Below are 22,135 nucleotides of genomic sequence, written 5' to 3'. Positions count from 1 at the left end.
ATTTTTACTCTTTTAAAAGGAGAAGATCTGTATTTTTGAAAACCAATAAAATTGCCCAACTAATTTTTTTCATCTCATTTTGAGGAAATATATATATTATAATTAAAATATTTTTATAAACCCCACTAATGCCAATTTTTGTTTGATTTTCATTATTTTTAATAATATATAACATATTTTATTCATTACAATGAATATTTTTTAAATCAAATAAAATTGGCACAACTAATTTTTATTTTCTTATGTAGTAGTAGAAGTATCTATAATTATTTCTAAAGTATTTTTCAAGCAAGGATTGAATATTCTAGCTTGGTATCCGTTTTTATTCTTATATGCTATGTTTTTCTTCTTTAACAAAGAGAAGATACTTTTTTAGCCAATACAAAATTCTCTGACCATATCTCATTTATTGTATGATTAAAAAAGGGACCAACTAAATATTTAATATTTCTATTTCATAATAGAAAAAATAACTTAAAACAAAAAAGAAAAACAGGAGCACTTGGTAACTTTTCTCAAATTGAATGGTGCTAATTATGAGTAATTAAAAATTTGGTGTGTGGAGTGACTGTTGTAAGTTGGAAGCTTGAAAGAGTGACTATCAAAATCAAAAGTTTGGTGTCTAGTTTTCACAGCTCAAAATTTGGAGTGAGGTTTTACTTAAAGTTGATTGCTAACTAAATTTCATATTTTTACCATTTTGGTGGTGCAAAATTACTTGCATGTGTCTTAATTTTTGGGTTTTGATTTCTTGTTTAAGCTTGAGATTTAGCAAAAGGTTTTGTATATACCCTTTATTGTAGAATTAAGTAATTAAACTACATAAGGTTGTGTGTAAAGCTTGTACGTATCAGGCATCTAAGAATCTTGTAATGTAATGTAATATTCATGTTATGTTTTTCTTTATGCTCAAGTAATTTATTCAACTGACTATTTAATTTAAAATACAAGGATTATTCTAAGGGAATGCTTCAAATTTAAAATACAAGTATTCAACTAGCTATTCTTTAATTAGATTAGAGGTTATAAATAACCCATATGAGAGAGAGAATGTAAAGATACAACAAAATATCAATAAAATAGAAATTAATATTCAAATTTTCATGAAGTTTACAATTAGATTGCCACTGAGGAGAAATTTCGGTCCTCTTTCTCTTCAGTCCTTGTGATGATGACACAAAATCTTTGTTCGTGTCTCCTCCTTGTTGAAAATTAATTCAAAATTATTTTTAGATAATTTCTGCATAGGTTTAGTTTAGTTAGAAGCAGTTTTTAGACGCATAAAAACTGCACGAGTTATTTTAGGCATTGGTTATTTTCAGCATAGTTATTTTAGAACTAGTAGGCATAGTGGTTAGTTATTTTTAGCATGTTGTGTAGTGGGTGCTTAATTTAGGGAAGTTGTGGGTGTTATTTTAGGAACATTGTATTGCTTTAAATATCGCAGAACTCTATGTAATTGAGTAAGAGAGAAAGGAAATAAAGCGTTGTTTCTATTCAGAAAAATATTCTGTTGGATTTAATTAATGGTACGCCCGTTATGGGAAACCCAAATTCAATATCCGACCCGTTATGAAAAGATGCCAACCCTTTATGAATAGGTGCATTGGTTTTATATAAACCATTCATATCTCTCTCTCTAATAATAATCAGAAAAACGTGTGAATAGTAACAGCCAAAATTAGAGAGAAAAGATAGAGAGCACCAAGAAGTATTCTGTTAAACATTGAAGGTTTTAGGTCGTGGAAAACGCAGGGCTTCCGGCTTCGGCTTGTGATTCCTTGCAGAACCAGTGATACTGCTACGCTCGCAAGATCCGCTTCCGCACGAAGATTAACGGAGTTATTTGTAAGTTTTGTCCGTTGATTAACATTGGTATCAGAGCTTTTATAGCATGTATTCTGGTTTTAATATATAACACGGATTGTTCCGAAAATTCGCCTAATTTGAAATTATAAAATTTTTTTTTTTTTTCGAAATTATTTTTCTGAAAATTTTGTATAGCAATTTTCAGATTTTTTTTTTTTTTTGAGAATTTCCGAAAATTAATTTCATGTTTCAGGAAAAACGAAATAATTTGAAATTATAATTTTGTTTAAAAATTATAACGAATTTTCAGATTTAATTTACAATTATTTTTTTTGTAAATTTGATCAATTTAAATACGAATTTTATTTTTTTAAAAAAACGTATTTAATTGTATTCACTGTTTTTGGAGATTTTTTAAATGTATCTTTTGGAGATGCATTGCAAAACAGTGATGTTGTATAGTGGAAATGGGAGATGCAAAGCAAAACCATGCATTTTTAGTTGTTTATGGATCTTATACAACTGGTTGGACAATTTTTTGGTCCAAATGAATCACAACCGTCCAAAGAACCATTTTTTCTCAAGAATTTTATTTTTTTCTGATTTGATGGTTCATGATCGGTGTGTACAATTTTTATACTTCTGGATTGTACAGCATCCATTTCTGGTTCAAGCAGCGCCAATGGATGAGTCCATTACTGTTTGAAATGGAGAGGTTGTATGCATCGGTTCAAACTAAATAGACTTGGTCCATTCCGGGATGGTGAACCGCGAAAAATAAAAGTTTTTCTTGAAGCCGCTGGGGCTAGAACCCATGTCTATTGGGTGGGAGCCAAGTACCCTAACCACTATGCTAGAACAACTTTCTTGTTACCATCTTGATTCTATAAATTAAATATACTACAAAATAGTATAATTCACACTATGGTTTCATTTCCAATGATTATAATCTGAATTTTTTTTTAATTATGCATTATTCATTACAAATGATGTTTAATCCAATTATTTTTTTTAATCCAGTACGGATTTTTTGATAACTAACCCACTACGGTTTCCAAATGCATTATTTATTATGCATCTATTTTTTTTTGAATTTATGCATCTATTTTTTTTATGAAATTATGCATTATTCTGTATCAATTTTTTTTATATAATTTAAAATTATATAATTAAATGTATAATTTTCAGTGGGAGTTTTACACAGTGAATAATTAATAGTAATAAAATTTATAGAATTAAATGATGATTGTGAAACTTAGTGATCTTTCGATTTTAATCTATAAGTATTATTATTATTAAATTATTTCACAGTTGTTGTAAAACTAGAATTGTTATGCTAGGTATTAAATAATTTGTATTAAGCCATCAAAACTGTGATATGTCCTAACTTAGTTTAATTGTAAATTCTTAGTGAAATGGCATCTGCATCTAGGAATATTGTGGCAGAACTCAATAAGGGTGAAAAACTGAATGGCGATAATTATGAAATTTGGGCCATGAAAATTCAGTATGTCCTGGAAGAACAAGAGGTTCTTTCGGTCCTGGATCATATTCTAACCGAACCAGAAAAAGGTACAACTGCAAAGCACATTGCTGATAGTGCTGCATATGAGTCCTGGAAAAAGAAGAACTCCATTGCTCGTATTACGTTGCTGAGCAGTATGGATAATGATGTGATGCGTGAGTTTAGGCAACATGAGATTGCAAAAGAGATGTGGCTTGCTTTGAAGCAGAAGTTTGGTGGAACTTCTATTACAAAACTGAGACAACTCACCATCAAGTTTGACACTTACAAGAAGCGTCCTAATCATAGCATGCGGCAACATCTGAGGGAGATGTCAAATATGATTAGTGAATTGAAGGACGCTGGCCATGTTTTGACTGAAGAGCAACAACTTCAAGCAGTGATTCGTTCACTTCCTCATACTTGGGAACACATGAAGGTGAATCTGACCCACAATGAGAGTATTAAAACTCTCAACGATGCAGCCAGGCATCTGGAACTTGAGGAAGATCGTATTGAGGCATCCAAGCCTCAAGAAACTGAATCTGCTGTGCATTTGGCTGGTTCAAGCTCTCATGGAGGGCAAGGCCAGAAGCGTAAGTCAAATTATGGTCAGAAGGGCAAACAAGAGAAAAAGCATAAGGGGCAAGATCGTGGCAAGGGAAAGGCTTCTCAGAATTTTAAGAAGCATAATAAGGCCAAGATCAAGTGTTTCAATTGTGGCAAGAAGGGTCACTATGCTCGTGAATGCAAAGAGCCCCGCAAGGTACAAATTATAGAAAAACTTTCATATTTTTCATATGTTTCCAGTTCTGTTTTTATTGCTGATTCTCATCCTTTGTGGACTGTAGACTCAGGGGCAACAGACCATGTAGTCAAAGACCGTGATTTGTTTGTGGATTTTCGTCGAATTCCGCAAGGTTCAAAATGGCTTTATGTAGGAAACAACTCTCGTGTACCAGTCAAGGGTATAGGCACATGCAAGTTGGATATGCGTGATGGTCGAACCCTCCTCTTACATGATGTTCTCTTTGCACCTGACATTCGACGAAATCTTGTATCTGTAGTAGTTCTTCTTAGATTTGGATTTACTTTGAACATGTGTGATACTAGTATTAAGTTGTATCTGGATGATGTGTGTTATGGTTATGGATATGTATCGAATGGTTTTATTATTCTGGATGTTATTAATGTGATGACTTCTTATAATACCCATTTTTCTTTATTTACATCATATGCTGATGAAAATGTTGATGTGAATGTATGGCACATGAGATTAGGCCATATTGGACAGCAACGAATGGATAGATTAGCCAAGGAAGGCATGTTAGGCCAAATTGAAAGGGTTAGTCTACCAACATGTGAAAATTGTTTAAAAGGAAAAATGGCAAGAAAACCATTTGGAACAGGAACCAGGTCTGAATTTCCATTGCAATTAATTCATTCTGACATTTGTGGACCAATGAATGTGAGGGCACGACATGGAGGTAGATACTTTATCACCTTCATTGATGATTATACGCGATATGGTCACGTCTATTTGATATCTCATAAATCTGACGCTCTTGCTTGTTTCACGAAATTTATAACTTTATGTGAAAATCAATTAGACAGAAAGGTTAAGGCCTTAAGAACGGATCGCGGTCGCGAATATTTGTCTGATGAGTTCAAACAAATGTGCGAAGAAAAAGGAATACTAAGGCAACTAACCATGCCATATACTCCACAGCAAAACGGAGTGGCTGAAAGGAGAAATCAGACTCTTTTGGAAATGGTTAGGTCAATGATGGCTCAAGCAAATCTGCCAATTAATTTTTGGGGTGATGCATTATTGACTGCTGCCTATATTCTAAATCGTGTACCTTCTAAATCTGTTTCTTCAACTCCTTACGAACTTTGGACTAATAGAAAACCAGATCTTAGTAATCTGAGACCTTGGGGATGCGCTGCCTTTGTTCATGATTCGTCTCATCAACATGGTAAATTGGGTCCAAGAGGTAAAAAGAGTATATTTATACGATACTCTGAACATTCCAAAGGTTATGTGTTCATTGGTGAACAATCCAGTGGGAGTGTAACAGAATTTGAGTCCCGAGATGTCATTTTCTTAGAAAATGAATTTCCAAGAAAGGGTGAGATAGGTCAGGAATTTTCTCTCTATGAAGTAGAGGAGGAGCAAGATGATTTGATTGTTGCAAATCGTTTGGTGCATATTCCTGAACCTCCAACAGTATCTCATCCAAGTGGGAGCAAGTCTGTAGATGATGCTGAGCCAAGTTCAGCACAATCACAAATTAGGCATAGCAATCGTGCTAGAGTCCCTAAACGTCATTTTCCAATCGAAAATGAATCTTACATGATTGTCATGCAAGATGAAGAAGAGCCAAGAAATATTCGAGAGGCTCTCACTTGTCCTGCTAAAGAGAAATGGATGAAAGCAATGGAAGAAGAAATGGAGTCAATGAGATCAAATAGTGTTTGGGAATTAGTTGATCTCCCTGAAGGACGCAAGGCAATTGGGAACAAATGGGTTCTCAAGATTAAACGTCTAGCTGACGGCTCAATTGAGAGGTATAAGGCACGTCTTGTTGCTAAGGGGTATACACAGCAAGAAGGGATAGACTACGAAGAGACTTTCTCTCCTGTTGTAAGATTTACTTCCATACGGTTGATACTAGCTATCGTTGCCAGTTTAGATTTGGAATTGCATCAGATGGATGTTAAAACTGCATTTCTAAATGGCAATCTGGAAGAAGAAATATATATGGAACAACCTGTCGGTTTTGTTGCCGAAGGACAAGAGCACAAAGTGTGCAAATTGTTGAGATCCATTTATGGTCTCAAGCAATCTTCCAGACAATGGTACATTCGGTTTCATCAAGCAATCATATCATTTGATTTCGAAATGATTGATGAAGACCATTGTGTGTATGTCAAAAGATCCAAAGACAAATTTGTGATTCTATCACTTTATGTGGATGACATACTGTTGGCTAGTAACAATAAAGAGTATGTACAAATCATTAAAGAATGGTTATCCTCCAATTTTGATATGAAGGATATGGGTGAAGCAGCATACATTCTTGGAGTGAAGATTGAAAGAGATCGTTCCAAGAAGATGTTAGCTCTATCACAAGAGCATTACATCAAGAAAGTACTTGAAAAGTTTCATATGCAAGACTGTAAACCCATTGATACTCCTATAGCAAAAGGCGAAGGTCTTAGTTTAAGAATGTGTCCAAAGACTCCAGATGAAAAAGCACAAATGGAAAAAGTTCCTTACTCAAGTGCTGTTGGCAGCCTCATGTATGCTATGATGTGTACTAGGCCAGATATCAGTTTCGCCGTTGGGATGGTGAGTAGATATCAAGCCAATCCAGGACAGTCCCATTGGAAAGCAGTAAAAAGAATACTTAGATATCTGAAAGGTACTGCGGATTATTCATTGTGTTTTCAAGGAGAAAATCTGCAACTCATGGGTTACGCAGATGCTGATTGGGGAGGAGATTTAGATGAAAGAAAATCTACCTCAGGCTATGTTTTCTTACTTAGTAATGGAGCTATCTCTTGGAGTAGTAAGAAACAGAGTTGCATATCCTTATCCACAATGGAAGCTGAATTTGTAGCATTTTCAGCAGCAGTACAAGAAGCAGTTTGGCTTAAAAGATTTTTGAATCACTTGGGTTTTGGTGAGAATGAAACTAACTCAGTGTTGGTATACAGCGATAGCCAAGCAGCAATCGCTTATACAAAAGATCCCAAGTATCACTCAAAGACCAAACACATTGATACTAAGTATAACTTCGTTAGAGACATGGTGGCGAGAAAGCAAGTTTGCATGTACTACATATCTACACACAAAATGGTGGCAGATCCTTTTACAAAGGCAATACCTAGAGATGTGTTTATTGGCCATGTGAAATCTCTAGGGTTACGTAGATTGTAGTTATATATATATTTTGATTGAACAGTATATATTATGTATATTTGTATTTGTGGGATAAATGCAATGAATGCTATTTACTTATACATTTATGTTATAATTGTTACAAATTATTTAATACCAATATATTTAGCATAACACATGAGATATAAAATGAAAGGTATGTCAGACAGTTGATTGGCCTTCTCACACAGGCAATCACTTCTATGTCTTGGTAGGACATAGAAATAAGATTGATTTTAAGCTAGACATGATACAAAATGTGAGAGCAAGTGCTTAAAATATACATCGCCTTGATAAAGAATCAAGATGAGGTCATATGAATATATTATTATGACCGAAGGTGAAATACCCACTATTCACCTTAACTGTCTTATGCCAAGTGGGAGTCCTGTTAGTGAATTTATATGATAAGTAGAGTTGTGGACTCAAGTTAGATATTATGTATATCTGAACTATCACTTGTACGGTATTGGATTTTAAATTAGACATACGCTCCATAAGAAATGGAGAATAATACCGTAACATATGTTTCATACCATATGTGCAATTGACCAACAGGGTAACAGAATATATGATCTCTTCTTCTTTGTTGTGTGAGACCCGCGAGATAAAAAGGATCTCATAGTACTCTTCGATTTTTTACTAAATACTTGAAGTTTCTTTTCAATTAGTTATTTTGGAATGTTACCAATGATCATGTATGATGCGATCTAGTGGAACATATCTGAATAGCAAATTGATTTGGAATTAAGAGATTCTAGATAAAAGAAAAAGATCATTTGAGTGTTACATTAGGTTATATTCACTGGTGCACCAATTATGTTTATGTAACATAATTGTGAATATATAAGTATGGTTGTATCAATAAATAAAAGAGATCCTGTAATACTTAAAAATGTAATTTAATGATCTGGGGTACTGCATATTTGCTCTACTTAGATGTTGTTATACATACCTAACAGTTGGATAACAACATAGACTCTCAAATTAAGATATGCTGGTCACGGCCTATTTCCTTGTATGAATTTTAACAGAGATTAGAGATTACGTTCTCTTAGTTTATAGCGGGTATCCCATTTTGTGCGAGTGGGAGATGTTGGATTTAATTAATGGTACGCCCGTTATGGGAAACCCAAATTCAATATCCGACCCGTTATGAAAAGATGCCAACCCTTTATGAATAGGTGCATTGGTTTTATATAAACCATTCATATCTCTCTCTCTAATAATAATCAGAAAAACGTGTGAATAGTAACAGCCAAAATTAGAGAGAAAAGATAGAGAGCACCAAGAAGTATTCTGTTAAACATTGAAGGTTTTAGGTCGTGGAAAACGCAGGGCTTCCGGCTTCGGCTTGTGATTCCTTGCAGAACCAGTGATACTGCTACGCTCGCAAGATCCGCTTCCGCACGAAGATTAACGGAGTTATTTGTAAGTTTTGTCCGTTGATTAACATATTCTTCTCTCTTCAATCCTTTGCATACTGGCACAAAGCAGTGCAGTATTGCTAAGTTTATCCCAACACTCCTCTCACTCCCATGGCTGCTAGCACTTCAATCATCTCCACGGCATCTTTCATCTCCAATCTCCTTTCCATGTAGGGATCACAGCAGGACAATGCGATCCGCATCAATGCCTTCAAGGTGTCCAAATTGCCAGTGCCACAGATTTCATGAGATTGGCATTGATAACCTTCTCACCCCATTCATCCTCTGGCATCGATGCCACGAACAGTCTTCGGTCAAGGAATTGGACTGGCTGATTGTGAGCGGAGCCGTCACTATGCATCCACGGTAGGCCCGTGAGGATTTCCAATTTTGAGGTGGCCAAGGCAACACACATAGCTCTTTCTTGATGGGTGGCCCACATGGCGATGCTCAGGTGAGCAGAAAGCTGCCATGACATAAGTGGCTTTTGACTGGTTCACAACTGGGACAAGAGCGTAGTCTGATAGCAAAGGCTCAAAGGATGAACTGAGCAGCACATTCGACATTTTCAGATGGCCATGAGGGACAATCATGAGGTCAGACAATTCCTCGTATAAGTAAGATAGCGCACGGGCCACACCCTTCACAATTCTCAATCGTACCGACCAGTCCAAGGCAGCACGCATCCTGAGATTGCCTACACACATGGATTCAACCAAACAAGATGTTTAATTAGTCAAATAATAATTATGCTAACAACAACAACAACCAAAGAAAACGAGTGAGGCTACGGTACTATGCATAGCCCATATTGGTCCGTACTATGGATCAATTTATCCATTTTCAAACCCCAAACAATCGATCTGAGCAGTTTAATATGACCTTTATCAGAGCCTTCACAATCGATAGGTCGAAAATCACTTGATCTAAAGATTATAGACCATTCAGAAGTAGTGATTTTCTACCTATCTAAAAGTAGTAATAAACTTCTAAAATATGTAAATTTATCATGCACGTGCATTTTCATATTTGAAAATAAAATATTGATTCGTAGTACACTCTAAGGAAAAGTAAACTAAGTTGTGCACAATTTGGAAAATAGCATAATAAGCTACCATGTAGAAAATGACGTCCGCTTCGGTTGGGCACATAATCTGTGACAAGCAATTTGTTGTCCCTTCGGTAGTGATAAGCAACTAAAGGCAAGAGATTGAGGTGAGAAAGATGGCCAAGCTTCGTCATGTACTATTCAAAGTCTTCATTGCTAATGTGATTTATCTCCTTTCATCTCTTGACAACAACAATAGATGACCCGGTGACTAATGTTGCCTCGTAAGCGCATCCCAAGCTGCTCGACCGCAACAACTCAGCTTCCGACCTCAATAGATCCGGAAGCCGAAATCTCTTTCTACCTTCCCCCACAAACACCAGCCTTTCCCGCTCATCGCCTTCATCAATGCCAACTCTTTTGTTGTTCAAAGACGGCATTTTGCTCGAACTACTTGTCTCAAGTCTTCTTAATTATGTGTCAAATATTTGAGATCCTTATTAGTAGATTCATAGGCCATCTTGTACCCTTGGACCCTTCCTCAACTTGGCTTTTTGTAAATTTAGAAAGAAAGGCTGTAATTACTATTATTGCTAGCAAAACTATTTAGGTAATTACTTTGTAAAGCTATAAATAGGTGTTGTAATCATTTCAATCAACATAATCTTATTTTCTAAATCAGTATCAGAGCTAGTCAGGTCCTAAATCACACCATCATACGAAAAAACAAAATCCACAGCCATGGCACAAAATCCGACCACTGTGACCATCCCAAATTTGATGAACAGTAGATAACTTTTTTAACTACGTTTTTTCTGATTCTGCCTCTCAATTTTGGGAAAATATTATAAAAATTTATGGACATGAAAAGAACTATGCCCATATATTGAAAATTAAGCATGTACATAATCACACAATCAAAACATAAGGTTTAATCGGTACATACTTACTAATTAAATATTATGAGGTATTAAAAGAAAAATGGATGAACTTGTATAGCAGTTAATTTTGTGGGAGTCTTAAATTTTTCTATGGGCATTTCAGCTAAATAATAATAGTTTTACTAGTGATGTTTATACAACTTGCAATTTTATTAGAAATTTGATCATCCTTGATATTGGAGGAAAAAAATATGAAGAAATACCAAATAGGAGGATGCCTAAATAATTTGGTGATTCTGTCTATATCCAACTGGTTTTCTAGCAAAATACCCTTCCAAATGATGCATCTAACTAAATTCCAAGCCTTAGATCTTGCCAGTTAACACCGACATTTCAGGGCTAATTCAAGATAATATGAGTAGCACAGATAAGTAAAAAATCCCTAATTTTTACACAAGATAATAGTGACCAATTTGAATAGCACACCAAAGAAAAGAAACACATGCAACAAATTCAGCGTTAGATCAAACTCAAAGAAGAAGACCCAAGTTGCAAGACAATATGTACAATTTTATTCATCAAATGAAAACATGAGAAAAATATATAAGTTGTCAAATATCTTTTTCTATTTTAATAGATGGATTATCATTGGCATCTAGAAACCAATGGAACTATAACAAGAAAAATAAAGCATGTCACCACAACTGCATTCAACAATATATATGTAACCTACAATGGGGCAATCAAACAAAACTGATAATAAGCAACAGTGAATACTTAATGAATGAATTATAAAACTTACTTTAGGTGGCACATGAAGTCATGATCTATATAAAATTTGAGTAAATTTATCTAAAATAAGTCATCAATGGATCATAATCATTACTTATGCTGTCACTCTATGTAATAACCATCATGAAACATACTAGGGAAAACAAATTACATGTACGGATCATCAATTGCCTATCTTGACAATAATTTTTAAATCAAGCCAACAAAATATTAGCAAGCAAGGAACAATAGAATTCCTAAGTTAACAAATCCCTAATTTCTCACCCTTTGACATAGACACAGAGTGAGGAGTGAGAAAGCAGCGGCATTATAGGAATGTCTAGACTATGGCAAGGGTACACAATATATTCCCCAAATCTAGTATGGTAACACAATATAAATGAAATTTTCAACTCTAGCAAGGAAGTTCTTTTACCTCGTCCCTATTCGCCATGCTTATTATGAGCACAACTTTCACATACCCGACATAAACGCAGTTTTACCTGACGTATTGGTTCATCTGATGTAACCCTCTTGTTCCCCATTTTAACCCCTGCAACTTGATTTGCACTAGAACCTGAAGAAAGATTATGACCGTCGATCATTGTTTGTTCTTTTCAATCTTGTTTACATAATGAATTTCTTTTTATTATATCATTTTCATATGTTGTAAGCAAAATATGATCACGTATTTTAGGAAAACAAAGAAAGTACGTACTTGATTCTCCGGCATGAATCCTATTCTTATAACAAGCTTTGGTAAAAAGGCTGAGCTTCTTGATCTTCTCTTCATAAATAGGTATCTTTTCTTTTAGCCCTTGGGTCATTGAGTGCTTTCTAAGCTGGAGCAGTGACAGTATGATATCCAATTTATCCTTCACCTTCATCATGTTGTCAATCTTGATAGCATTTGATGCTTCTCTATGATCCAGCTGCACTTAAGAAAGGTGGTCAAGTTATGATTGGCAAAAACTTTAGGTCCGATATCACAATTCTTCATACGAACAGATTTTGACACTTGTGGTTTGTGGACTAGTGTTTGGTGAATGAACTTAACACTAATCTTAATCCAAGCTGCACCAGAGACCCAAAGGAAGACAAAATGTTGAATTTTTGACCTAGTATAGTACCAAAGTGCAATCTTTGTTGTATTGTTATGTAACAAATTAATTAATAGAAGAGAAAATACTGACGTACAGCTTCAAGAATCTTCTCTGAAAGTTCCTCATCGAGCATCCATAGGTCTAGGCTGTAACTCTCGTTCATTCGTTTTATCTAGAAGGGACAAAAGAGGAAATGATAAATTTCTTCATTAGATGCAATTGAAATTAGATTACTGGAAACAACACAGAGTATATGTCACGACATGACACCTCCAGTACCAGTATGAGGTGACTGGTACAAATAAGAAAAAGCAAATTTCAGTTATTCAGTTATTCGGTTCCTGTGTAATACTATTAAAGTAAACTGTCTAAACTAAATTTCTCTCAAAATAGGAGGAAGCAAACAAAAGATATGTATGAAGGTACCTTCTGGTACAGCTCCTCTTGCCAATCATCGTGTGAGGCAATGGGAACACCATTCCTTGTCAGAAATAAAATTAATAAAAGGTGCACAAGTAATTGAATTTACTGCAAAGATTGAGGGATATATAGATAGTACTACAAAGAATAATATATAATTATTCATGATCAACTTGAATCATATCTAAAGTAAAAATTTCGAATTATAAATCTCTCACATCTGGTTGTTGGTTCTTTGGAGATTTTCTTGCACAGGATTGCCTTGTACTTGCATAGTTCTCCGATCTAGGTTAAATTGTAAGAACAAATATAATTAAACACTGTTACTGTGAATGGGCTCCAAATGATTTGGGATTAATGGTACTCTCTTTAGTTGTTCGTGCAGAGATAGGACTGACTTAGAGCATGCAGGTGCATTCATACTACAATCGAGAAAAACAAACAAAGGGCAGGTCCCAACTTTTAACAAAAAATGCACTTTCAAGTGGCATTATATTTAAATCCTTAAATTTTATTCCTCATGTTATAAATAATATGTATTGTGGGGATGTACTAATAATCTGTTTAATTATGTTTAATAAAATGGGAGGTATACTCTTCTGATGACTATGGCGTAGAAGGGGTGTGCTTTATTCCTTTGTTTGATAAAAAAAAATACATGATGATGTATTTTACGAAAAAAAAAGAAAAATGTACTTGATTCCCTGGCATGAGGCCTATGCTTATTACGAACATTCGTAATAATTTTGATATTTTCTTCATATATAGGCATCTTTTGTTTTATCTCTTGTGTCATTGAGTTCTTGCTAAGCTGGAACAGTGCCAGCATGCCCTCCAATTGTTTCTTCATTTTTATCGGCCTTGGGTCCATATTTATAGCATTTGGTGCTACTCTACGATTCAGCTGCACTAAAGAAAGGTGACCATGTTACAATCAATTCGCCAAAACATTAGGTCGAATATCATAATTGTTCATACAATGCTTTTGACACTTGCGATTTTTTAACTGGTGCTTGTTGAATGCTAAATTTTTAGATGAAAGAACTAATTTTATTAATTTCTGATATTATTTTAATTTTTTAAAAAGTGTCTATTTATAGGCTATAGAATTTAAAGAGTCATTAAAATTTTTGATCTCTAATTAATTTTCTATCAATGTAATTATTCTCCAAATGATTCTTTAGTTAAAGAATCAACATAGAACCAGATTTAGTCCAAGCTGCACCAGAAATGCAACGGAGGATGTGAAATGTTGGATTTAAACTGCAAGCTTTCAATTGTTGTATAGTTGTGTGACAAATAGAAAAGAAAAGACTGACAGCATTATAAAAGATCTTCTTTAAAAGAAACCGATAGACCCTCCTTATGTCAGCGCCACAACTTTCGTTCATATGTTGTATCTAGAAGGGACAAAACAGGAAATGAAAATTTTCTTCATTAGATGCAATTGAAATTAGAGAACCGGAAACAACCCGTTAAGTACCAGTATGATGTTACTGATACGTAGATGAATTCAACTCTCTAAACTAAATATCACTCAAAAAGTTCACAAAAATATGTATAATATGTTGGGATAAATTAAGCAATACTATGTTCCTAAAATAAGCACCCACAACTTTCCTAAATTAAGCACCCACTACACAACATGCTAAAAATAACTAACCACTACGTTAACTAGTCCGAAAATAACTATGTTGAAAATAACCAATGCCCAAAATAACCAATGCAGTTTTTTATGCTGTTAAAAACTGATTTGTACATGCTTTAATCAATTTGAATTAATTTTCAACACTCCCCCTTAATTCAAAATTGATTATACCATGTTTGATTATGAATTCTTCAAACTTTTCTCTTGCAAGGCCTTCATCAGAATGTCAGCCTTCTGTCCTTGATAACTTGCACTCTTGATCTTCATTTTGCTGCTAACAATTCTTCTTGCAATGCTTGATGCCATGTTTCATTTCCTACTGCTTCTTCAAAGATTGTGGATCTTTGCCTTCCACCTGCTGTATACGCCATGAAAAGCATGGGTTGCTCTTTCTTTTCTTCTTCACAGCATGCTTGCTGTTCTTCCCTTTGTTTTCTGAAACAATCGGCTTGCACACAGCCATATCTGTTCTACTGGAAGCACTAGACATCTTTTTGTCATGCTGAAACTCAAAACCGCCAAATCTACAATGGCCACGTCCACCTCTGCCTTGAGAGGACTCCCCCTTTCCGTAGAACGCTCTTTCATCGCCTTTCTCCTTTGATCTGAACTTTGCTTCATGGGTCTGCAGTGATCCCATCAGTTCATGAAAGGAATAGGTTGAAAGATCCTTTGACTCTTCTATTGCTGCAACTAGATGATCAAACTTGGGTGTTAGGCTCCTTAACACCTTCGCCACCACCGTCTTCTCTTCCATGGTGTCTCCAAATGCTTGAATTTGGTTGACCACCCCTTGTACTCTTGAGAGGAAAATCTGCACGGATTCCTCCTTGTTCATCTGCAATGTTTCGAAGTCCCTGCGTAGGCCTTGAAGTTTGATTGCCATGACTCGAGTACTCTCCTGAAATGTTGTTTTCAGGGATGTCCATGCCTCCTTTGCATTGGTGGCTGCTACAATTTTCGAGAAGATGGTGTCATGCAATGCTTGTTGGATGAAGAATAGTGCCCTTGCATCTTTCTTCTGACTTTCTTGCTGGTTCGGATCTCGATTTGGTGGACCGTTGTTAACCAAATCCCATAGGCCATGAGACTTGAACAAGGTCGTCATCTTGATACTCCAAAACTCATAATTCTCGCCTTTGAAGAGAGGAATTGCTGGTTGCATCACATTCACCAAGTTGCTGCTGTTTTCTGTCATGGAAAACGCCCCAATTCTTCAAGGTTGCACAACAATCAACTCTACCATCGATTGCAACTTGACTCTGCCTTCAATCGTTTGCCCACCGAACCATCGGCTCTGATACCATTTTGTTGGGATAAATTAAGCAATACTATGTTCCTAAAATAAGCACCCACAACTTCCCTAAATTAAGCACCCACTACACAACATGCTAAAAATAACTAACCACTACGTTAACTAGTCCGAAAATAACTATGTTGAAAATAACCAATGCCCAAAATAACCAATGCAGTTTTTTATGCTGTTAAAAACTGATTTGTACATGCTTTAATCAATTTGAATTAATTTTCAACATAATAACTATATCAAAATAGAAGGAAGCAAACAAACATATACATATTACCTTTTGGTACAACTCCTCTTGCCAACCATCCAGGGAGGCAACGGGAACATTATTCCTTATCATAAACATAAATAAATTAAATTAATAAAAAGGTGCACAAGAAAATTAAATTTACTTGGAAATACAAACATAACAATGAAAATATCATATCTAATTTTTCTAAAAGAAAGAATTTTAACTCATGATATGATGTTAATAAGGGGTATGGTGTGTGAGCTCAAATGCCCGTTATGTGATAACTGTGGTGGAAATGGCTGTGCATTTGATGTTTTATTGTGTGTATGCAAGCCGAGTGTGGGACTTTGTACAAGCTAGAATTGGGCAAACTCTGTTAATAAGGGGTGACACTGTTGCTCAGACATGGCACTTGTCATCATCTACCAGAGGAGCAAGGGAAAGGAGATTGTGGGCAACAAGATTTATGGTTGTGTTGTGGCATGTGTGAAAACAGAGGAACGAGGCAATATTTAGAGGTTCAGTGCTGCATCCAAGAATACTACCATCTAAGATCAGTGAAGAAATGGGGCTGTGGGTTCGGTTTTGTAGACAGACCAGTGCTACAAATCTCACATCTGGTAGACAGATCCTCGTAGATTTTCTTGCGCAGGATCGATATCGCCTTGTATCTTGATAGTTCTCTGATCCAGGTTCATAGTTGCTCTGAGATGAATCTGTAATTAAAGAGATAAGGTTGTTAGAACAAATTAAACACAGTAGCGAAGGATTTGGAAATGGTCCCTTTAATTGTTGGTGCAGAGATAAGATCATAAGACCAATTCAGAGCACGTGCATTAATTATACTACAATGGTGGAAAAGAAAGAAAGAAAGAAAGAGCAGTTCCAACTTCCAACTTCCAAGTTGTACTTTGTTAATTAATCTTTTACATTATATAATTAATATGTAACGATGACCAAGTAAATTTCCCAAAAGATACTATTAACAGATGAGTAAAAAAAAAATCACTCAACGGTGCTTGTTTAGATTAAAATATAAAATTTGGTTCTATTTAAAAAAAAAAAAAAAAAACCCACCAAATCTCAGTGGAATTAGAGGTAATTTCATTACAAATATATATATATATATATATATATATATATATATATATATTGTGTTTCTCCTGGCCCTAAAAGTCCCATTTTCGGCCCATCTTCATTATGGATCCAATGTCTATTCAATGACCCAATTCAGGCCCAATTGCAATTCGATGTGTACTTAATTAATGACCCCTCCTTTTGGAAATTCACATATTTTTCATTTTAATTCAATTTTTTTATTATTGGTGTGTTCATTAGTCACTTTTTTTTATTCCCATGTACTCTCTCTATCTACTCAGTGTACTCCTTTGTACTTGAAAAATATGTCATGTTTCAAGGTTCATTTTGAATATGACAACAACAAAAATAATGTTGAAAAAGAAATAATTAGGGTGGGAGAAGAAATCCAAAATATGTGTAATGAAATTTTAATGTAAATTCATATAGCTTTTTTAAACGTTAAATGGAAAAAAAATATTAAATTGTTGAAATTTAGACGGGTAAATATCTAAGTTAATTCGATGTGTTTGATGGGCTGATATTCAAATTTGTCTAGTATTTATAATATTTGCAATTTGCGGCTTTTCAATTTGTTCGAAGTTAATGAATAAGATCGAATAATTTTCTCAGAAGATTGTAATTGTAAAGAATTAAAAAAATTAGTGAGTATATTTATAAATAGATAATTATGTTGTGCATTACATTGAATTTGAACATTTAGAAATTTAATTTCTGCATTAACTTTTTTTTTTATTAAAAATTAGCTCATTTGAATTTTTTTTTAGAGTAAATAGCTGTTTTCGGATGAAGATGTCCTAATATATTTTAGAATACAGTTTTTTTTCTTATTTCTTCTCTACTCTTCAATATTTTCCTATTTTCCACTCGATTCTTGTATATTTTTTTTTTGGCTACTCAAATTAAATCATAAAGATAAATATAATTATTTTATAGCAAATGAAGTTTTAAAAAATTACAATTAAACTTACCATTAAATCATGTAACCCTTTTATGATATCCTACGTACTCTAATATCCTCTAAAGATTTATTTGATTAAATAATGTTAATTTTTTTTAAGTTTAGTAAAAAAAAAAGTAAATTATTCATATTTTCTTATTTACTTTCAAATTTTTTTTGGCCAACTTAAAAGAATTAATTACTACAAGTGTGTCACACCCCGAGACAACCCGCCACGTATTTCTACGTAAGGCGTGTGCACATCACATACATTATCAATAAAATTTAAATAAAACCACATTTTATTCCATAAGCAAAAGAGTTTTCACAAGCGATCATGGCGGACATGGCTAGTAAGACAGACACTGTCATGCCTGCTCAATGTATCAATATATAATCATAGAAACAAAAATTAAACAATATTTGGCAATTTATCACTAATATGTCTTCCCGCTTAGTCTCACTCTTGTCCTTGCCCGAATCCTTCCTTTTCGTTACCTGAAACTCACATAAAAGTGGAACGGGTGAAAGATCGAACCTTCTTTCAATGCGGGATTTAGTTCCAGCCCAGAGTTTATAAAACCTTACTTATATTCACAAAATATGATAAGAAATAAAATGTGTATGCTTTTTCTAATGCAATGTAATCCTACCACTACTTATTAACTTAATCATGCTTTCTTTTCTTTTCTCTTTCTATGTTTCTCCGACCGCGGAACTCCCGCCCGACGCTGGAAGAAACCACTTAATTTCCTTATTTCTTTGACCACGGAACTCCTGCCCGACGCCGAAAGAAACCGCCAACCCAACCGCGGAACTCCCGCCTGATGCTGGGAGGCTGTCGCCCTAACTGCGGAACTCCCGCCAGACGCTAGGGTTAGACCCGTGACAGGACCACTTTCGCCTACAGTCACATTAACGAGGGGTCCAGTCGAACACTAGACCCAATGTATACATCCCAATATGCAAGCATATTGGCCCCTGTTCAATTACCATATTCGTTCTTTTTCAAAAACACATTTATTCAATCACACAGTTCATGTCATGCTCAATACATCCTATTCATGCAAGTCCATTGGTCAATATATGAATTCTATCATTTCATGCAAGTTATTTGTGTCTACTCAAGTCATACAAATGGTTCGACAACAACATGCATAAATCCGACTAATGCAATAATAATAAACATTTGAATGACAATAGGAAAGTAAAATAGTTTTATATAGTCTAGAAAACCCACACCTGATCATATTTGAATAAATTCCTGATCGTCTCTTACGTCTCCTAAATCTTTAGAAGTCACACCTAATAATTGAACATACTTCTAATCAGAACTATTTACATTCATTTGTTGTCATTTTGTAAAATCCTACACTACTCGTTATTTTATATTCATATACTATAATCATAATTCTTAATATTGTGTATAACCAAGTTAGCCAAAATATAATTTAGTGTGGAATTAATTACAAAATTCTCTTGGTTACATTGGTTCAATTATTATCCATAATTTAGAAAGGAATTTCTAATCTTTATAACTGTTGATTTATTTTTAAATCTATATATAAAAATATAATAATTGTGAGTAAATATGAAAATCAAACATTTATTTCTAACTTTAAATAACGGAGTATCTACATAATATGCTTGTTGAAAGTTAATTAAAATCTATAGAAAGAAAACATTCTTGATATCGATATTCAATTATTAACATTTACAATATACTAATAAATTCTAGATGATTAATTGTCTACATGAAGAAATACTTAATAATAGATTAAAGTTTCAGATTATAATATATCTAGAGAGAATACTTACTAATAAAAAAAACTTTCAGATTTTCTGTTTTGAGTACGGACAGCAGTCACTGTTTTGGCCATATCTCGGTGGTGGAAACTCGGATCGAGGTGAATCTAGCGCTCAGTCGTCCGTATCTTCGAGCACTACCATTCTCGTCTTGAAGTCTGCTTCATATTCGGAACGTACAGATGGCAGTTTTATGCGGAAGCTGGCTGGTCGGTTTGGATCCAGCAGGGGATTCGGATCTTTGAGTTTTCGGGTCTAGGAGAGGGTGGGGCTCGTATCTGAGGTGGAGGCTGCTGTGACGGCTTGAGGGTAGAGGAGAAAGGGTCTCAGTTTGGGGAAGGGGGCTGCGGTGGTGGCGGCCTAGAAGTTGAGGAGGGCGCGAGTGACTGCGGCGGCCTAGCAGCCGAAAGAGAGAAAGAGGGAGTGCCGGCTAGGGCAAGGAAAAAGAGGGGGGGGGGGGGGGGGGGGAGGGGTGGCTGTGGAGAGGGAGGCTTTATATAAGGTAGGGTTGGGTTTAGAAGAGAATTTGTGATTTTTGGACTTGAGTTTAGTGGACTAACATATTGTAAATTCGGATTTGAGCCCATAACAGAATTCTGTTTTAATGTTTGTCTTCAAAGATTGAAATAACTAGAATTATAAGTTCAGAATTTGGAGAAAGTTAAAACATAAGAGTTGTATGTTTTTCTGTTACGGTTCTAACGCAACTGGTTTCACCTTAATCGGAATTTCCAGTGAGGAGAAAAGATAAAAATGATCGGTGAAGGTCTGCAGTCTCCGAACTGAAATATTTACTGATTTTACAATTTTATGGAAAATCCTACGTTCGGAATTTGGGATAGTCTTCTACACGAAAGTTGTAGATCATGAAGTTATATTTTCAGGTATTAAATTTAATTCCAATCCGAATTAATAAGAGTGATCTGTGATTAAAATACTAATAGTTGTCCATCTGAAAATTACAACTAAAGCTAAATTCGAAAGGTTATCGAGAGGAGTAACTCAAATTGAGGTTTTAAATAAGGATTTGATTTGTATTTACTTCGTAATTGCTGAGGCCAGCTAGAGAATTTATATATATATATATATATATATATATATATATATTAAGAGACATACTAGTCGTATCAATATAAACATAATATGTTACGAAGTAATTATATTATGAAAACTCTTGTAATCGTAATTAACAATGATTTAATTTTCGAGACATGATAGAATGTTACATCCTTCCCCCCTTAAATAGAATTTTGTCCCCAAAATTCAAATACTACTTGTAATTACTTCTATACATTAGAAATATAATTAAACGATGGAGTGTTATATTCTGTCATTAGATTTCCATAAAATTATTAACATAGAAATTCCATACTAATTAGAATCGTTAATACACGAACCATAGTAACTTATAATAAATTATCTTTTGGACATTGTTAGATGATATCTATGTATTATATGTATCAAAGATTTAACTACAACTAGCATTGCACAAATAATTTCTAAAAATATGAAATCAAGTTACTATTATTTATTACGTTCTGTAATATATGTAACTTATGTTTTTTTTTTCAATTTATATGTGAAGTATAAATATTATTTGTTCCTAAGTTTATCGGTATAAAAATAATAATCGATGTAACGAAATATTACATCCTTTCCCCCTTAAAAAGAATTTTGTTCTCAAAATTCAAAATTAAACATGTACATAAATACACTATATTTATGTTGTGCAACTTTGATTAAAATGTAAAACTATTTGATAAAATAAATCAAATGAAATAACAAATTTAATGATAATAAATAATAATTTAACCAAGGTCAGATAAAATTAGATTAGATGTAAATTAATTTGATTAGTTATTAATACCTTTAAAGTAATTGATAAAAACTCAAACTAGAAAGGAGAAGTTTAAAAACTGGATGTTTGAATTAACGATACCGAGTTAGACAATAGAAATTTGTAAACAACTTAAACATATCAAGAAAAATCAAGGATCAATTAAATTGTTATTACTTTTACTAATTGTGACAAAATATTACAAAGTGTTCGTTACATAACAGTCAAGTGTAAATTTTGGATAGTTCAAATAACAAGAATAACAATTTTAAACAATAAGCATATATTATATAATCGAGAAATATGTATTTAAATTATAAGTTCGAAAGTTTATAGGTGAAAATGTCAACGCAGACAGG

The 22,135-nt window shown here is 34.2% G+C and overlaps 1 protein-coding gene across 1 annotated transcript; it reads right to left on the bottom strand.

Moving 5' to 3' along the window:
* Positions 1-11,652: 11,652 nt before the first annotated feature.
* On the bottom strand, positions 11,653-16,811 carry LOC144561015 (uncharacterized). The gene is made up of 9 exons (XM_078310237.1): positions 16,711-16,811; positions 16,141-16,195; positions 14,229-14,309; positions 13,606-13,813; positions 13,128-13,194; positions 12,916-12,970; positions 12,584-12,661; positions 12,105-12,318; positions 11,653-11,963 (listed from the first exon to the last, which is right to left on the bottom strand). Exons 1-9 carry the CDS (start codon positions 16,791-16,793, stop codon positions 11,830-11,832), a joined length of 975 nt encoding a protein of 324 aa, XP_078166363.1. The 5' UTR covers positions 16,794-16,811; the 3' UTR covers positions 11,653-11,829.
* Between the last annotated feature and the right edge of the window lie 5,324 nt (positions 16,812-22,135).

This window comes from Carex rostrata, chromosome 10, assembly GCF_964058835.1.
Source record: "Carex rostrata chromosome 10, lpCarRost1.2, whole genome shotgun sequence".
NCBI classification, from domain to species: Eukaryota; Viridiplantae; Streptophyta; class Magnoliopsida; order Poales; family Cyperaceae; genus Carex; species Carex rostrata.
The sequence above is the reverse complement of the archived record's forward strand: the minus strand, read 5'-3'. Positions and strand labels throughout refer to the sequence as shown.

Bases quoted from the DNA above. Each gene is read 5' to 3' on its own strand.
- LOC144561015 (XM_078310237.1), bottom strand. From the start codon at position 16,793: ATGAACCTGGATCAGAGAACTATCAAGATACAAGGCGATATCGATCCT. The intron at 13,195-13,605 runs GTACATTTTTCT...AATTTAACCTAG, and splicing joins GCCTCATGCCAGGGAATCAA to ATCGGAGAACTATGCAAGTA. The intron at 12,662-12,915 runs GTACCTTCATAC...TGTCCCTTCTAG, and splicing joins AAGAGGAGCTGTACCAGAAG to ATAAAACGAATGAACGAGAG.